At 44.1% G+C, this 4398-nt stretch overlaps 1 protein-coding gene across 1 annotated transcript in view; it reads right to left on the bottom strand.

The window, feature by feature from the left end:
* LOC124232053 (adhesion G protein-coupled receptor E2-like) overlaps window positions 1-4398 on the bottom strand; it is a 9485-nt gene that overhangs the window by 4174 nt on the left and 913 nt on the right. The window contains exons 3-4 of the mRNA XM_046649033.1: window positions 3862-4030; window positions 3666-3776 (exon numbers count right to left, since the gene is read on the bottom strand). Coding sequence (XP_046504989.1) covers window positions 3666-3776; window positions 3862-4030 — 280 coding nt within the window. The remainder of the gene's footprint in view (window positions 1-3665; window positions 3777-3861; window positions 4031-4398) is intronic.

Raw genomic sequence — 4398 nt, 5'->3', positions numbered from 1 at the left:
GATTTGGTTGAGGGACTCCTGGGAACTAGCTCCCAGGGATGAGGATACGGCCTTGCTGAGGCTGAGCTGACTCAAGAACACGAGGGACAGGTACTGTTAGCATCCCTCTAAACAGAAAGGCGTGGATTACTTGCTATGTTCTTCCTGAATGAGTGCAAACCTCGAGTGAGACAGGCCTGTGGTACAGCGAGAATTGAGCCTCTCAGATCCGTGGGACCCTCCCTTATGTGTTCAACATCAGCTGTACTGAGGGATGCTGCATTCACTCCTGCTCAGTTACATTGTGCATCCTTGGACGAATCAACATTTACTGTTGGGGGCATGTTCATCCCCCTCCCACCAAAGCACGATTCACTTGAAAGCCTCAAATGGAAGCAATCATTAGTTCTGATTGGGCGAGAGTCTGAAAACTGTCTCATTTGTACATGAGAGATGCAGGGGGCAACTGAGGACTTAAAATGTTTCTCAGTTTGACCAAGTTCACATGGCAAGTACTTGGTAGAGCTGCTATTTCATTCCAGATCTGTTTCAGTCTGGGAACCAAGATCTACACAAAGCTCTTTGATCATAAAGAAATATTAGGGTGTTAACAGGTAGGCATGATGATTAATAACAAAACTATAACTAAGGCAGAGAATTATTTTGAAATTCCCAAGAGAAAGAGGCACCTTAAACTGATCAATAATTTAATCTAATATTCTACCTCCATCATGATCAGGAAGTTCATTCATTCGTTCATTTGTTCAGTAAGTAACTTGGGAAGTGTTAGACGTGGAGAGAGATTGAAAACAAGACAGTTCCTGCCTCTTCTGCAGCTGCAGTTTCTTCGTTCATTAATGTGATCAGTCATGCAGCAATTATGCATTGAGCATTTCTATAGGCCTGACCCTGTGTGAAATGCTGATGATACAATAGGAAGGAAAAGCAGCATGGTGCCTCCTGCAGCTCAGATCTAGAGGGAAGACAGACATTAACCAGATAGTGAAAAACCAGAATGAAATGACTCTGACAGATGCTCTTCAGGAAAGGCACAGTGGCTATCAGAGTGAAAAACCAGAGACTCTGACATATTCTGAGCAGGCAGAGAAGGCTTCTTGGAGGAATTGACACATGAGCTGAGATCTGAAGGCCTATATAGTTTTGAGTCAAGGAAGATGTAAGAGTGTTTCAAGAAGAGGGAATATATGCAATGCCTTTGTTCCAAAGAGGCACAGTGAATATAAAGAATTCAAAGAAATCCCATGTGGCTGGAATCACGGTGAGTATGTGGCAGACGAAGCTGGAGAGGTAATCAGGAGACAATCCAAGCAAATTCTCATTGATTATGGATTTGGGGTTTGATCCTACTAGTAATGAGTTTAACAAAGGAGTGACATGATTTTATTTGTGTTTTGAAACTCTCTCTCAGGCGGCTATGTAAAGGATGCATTGGAAGGTGACAAGAGGAGAAAAAGGTGGTCAGTTGGGAGGATAGTGCAGTTGTTCAGGCAAGTAAAGATGGCAGCCTGCCCAAGGAGAGGGTGATGGTGATTGAGCCAGCTGGACATATTGGGGACAGATTGAGAAGATGAGAACAACAGGATTGGGGCCGGCCCAGTGGCATAGTGGTTAAGTTGGTGCAGTGGGCTTCACCAGCCTGGGGATTCACGGGTTCAGATTCTGGGGGCAGACCTACACACTCTCATCAAGCCAAGCTGTGGTGACATCCTACATAGGAGAACTAGAGGGACTTATGACTAGGATATACAACTATGTATTGGGGCTTTGGGGAGAAAAAAAAAGGGAAGAATGGCAACAGATGTTAGCTCAGGGTCAATTGTCTTTACCAAAAAACGCATACCTAAAACCCAAAAAGAACAGCATTGTATAGCGGATAGGTTGTGAAGTGAAGCAGGATCATTGTTAAGAGTAACTTTCAGAGCTCAAAGATGTGCCACATGATGGATGCAGTGCCATTTAGAAAGAAAGACACCATGGGAAAGAACTGGATTAGGATAAAGATTGCAAGTCTTATATCGGAAGGCTGAGTTGAAGGTGTCCTTGAGATATCAAAAATGTCAAATAAGTAAGTGGAGATATTGCTCTAGACCTCAGAGGAGAGTTCAGATCTAGAGAAACATACAGAACCATCATTTGCATTCAGATGTGACTGAATCTAAGGAATGGGTGCTATCGTCTAGGAGGAAAGAAATTAACGAGAACTGAAGTTCTTCTGGAACCAACACATTGGATAGAGCTATAAAGGAGACAGAGAGAAAACCTACAGAGAATGGAACGAAGACATGGGGGGTGTGTAAGGAGAATCTATAGGGGATAAGGATGGAGAGTTTCGTGAGAAAGTAGTGATAGATGGTGTCAGAAGTTTCTGAGAGGGCTTTTAGGGACACGGAGATCACTGTAGGTCTAAGAGATATATGTCTTGGTGGAATCATGGGGGAAAGAAGCCATATTTGCATGGGCTTAGGAAGTGAGTTTAAGGCAAGGAAATGGAGACTGAGAGATAAGTTAACTCTTGACTGGTAGCTAGAAGGGGGCCAAGTAGCACATGCTTGCAAAATGGAAGACAACTAAACTTGTTTATGTAACTTTGGGAAGAAAACTGTTGAGAAGGTGAGGGAAGAAATGAGGGATGGAGGGAGGAAGAGAAAGAGAGAGAGAGAGAGAATGTGTGAACAATAATGTGAGGATAGTTGATAAGGCAGGAATGATGGGATCCAAAAAACAGGTGGAAGCATTGTCTTCAGAGAAGAGAAGGGAATTGTGTCGATGACACAGGAATGTGGAGGGGATGCACGCTGACGTTTGGTGGCTATAGTGGATTGTGTGAAATATACAAAGTATTGTAATGACTTTGATTTTGTCTGTGAAATAGGTGATGAGAACATTTTTGAGAAAGGGGGAGGAGAGAGAAGATTGAACAATGGAACCAGTGCTGGGTGAACAAGGTAACAAGAGAAATGAAGAAGGACTTCCTGGCAGAATCCTAGACTCCTTTAAATGGAAAGGACGACTCAAGGGATTTCACAGAAGATGGAAGAGTTGAGAAAACATAGGTGAAAGGACTTGTAAGTTTAAATCACTAAGTGTTGGTTCTTTGTAATCACTCCTGTGAATTATCCCATGCCATTCCTGCTTTTCCCTTGTGGTTTTGCAGAGTGTAGAAGGTGCTGAAAATATGAGGAAGTCTTTTTAAGAAAGTCTAAAATGCCAGCTAACACTTATGTCTGTTTAATTTATAAATATGCTCATCATTTCCTTCCATTTCCCCCTTTTTGTGAGTGCTGATGAGTGACTGTAAGAAAGAAGTGTGTGCAGAGAAGGATAGAATAATGTGGCTCTGAGTAGAACGTGCAGCACCACTTTGGATCATTGATTCTTGCTTATCTAGTTAACCAAGCATGACACATAGTAGGTGTTCAGTAGGAGTGGTGATGCAAAAAAGTCAAGATGAACACGGTTCCCTAAGGAGTAAAAGCAAAATATGTTTTTAAAAATAAACGTTTAACCTGAGACCACTGCTAATGGTGAACGAGTCTGGGAGTAAGCAAAATGTGAGCCAGCCTAGGGCATGACCTGCTGTTCACCCAGGTTGTCCAGTGTGATAGGCATGTGCTGCTGAAGCAGATCAGTTGGTGAAGTATTCTGAGAGCGACGCATGATCATACCATGAAGGGTCTGGATGCATCAGACATAGTCCTGCTGGAAAGCGTGAAAGTCTCAGAATCAGCTTTGGTTTTCCTGACCCTTTTGAGCCATTTCCCATATTGTTCCCGAACCTGCAGAGGAAAAGCATACTCTGGATCAGCTCACTGAGAGGGGTGAGGATGGGAAGAGTCCTGGGCGGCAGTTGGATAGTGGTACCTGCTGGCTAAGGAGGCAGTACACCAGGAAGATGGAGACGCCCTGCAGGCTGTTGATGATGGTGAAGAAGTAGGCCATGACGTGGGCAGCTGGACCCACCTGCAGGATTCCCAGACACCACGTGCATCCCAAGATGAAGAGCTGAGCTGTAGCTTTAATAGTCAGCATCCTGTGGAGGAGGAGAAAGGAGGCTCCTAAGGCCCCTAGAGCAAGAAATCCAACGCCATTCACATCTCCACCCCACGGATGCTCCTGCCTTCCTCTGCTGGTGATGAGTTCTCAGGCTGCGCTGTGATCATCTTTGATCTTTGATTCCCCACAATGGAAATGGCACTCAGGTACAGGAGGGCAGCTTGATTTAGATGGAGGACGATAGTGATACTTCAAATGTAAGCTTCAAAAATTTTATGACGCTCCACAGGGATCCCTATTTTCACTCAGCCAACACTACTGAGGAGGTACTGTGCATCGGGCTCTGTGCTGGGGCCTGGGCATTAAAAATAACAAAGGCAAGATTCTATTTTCATTTGGAAAGGA

This window comes from Equus quagga, unplaced genomic scaffold (genome assembly GCF_021613505.1).
Source record: "Equus quagga isolate Etosha38 unplaced genomic scaffold, UCLA_HA_Equagga_1.0 HiC_scaffold_1911_RagTag, whole genome shotgun sequence".
Taxonomy (NCBI): domain Eukaryota; kingdom Metazoa; phylum Chordata; class Mammalia; order Perissodactyla; family Equidae; genus Equus; species Equus quagga.
The sequence above is the reverse complement of the archived record's forward strand: the minus strand, read 5'-3'. Positions and strand labels throughout refer to the sequence as shown.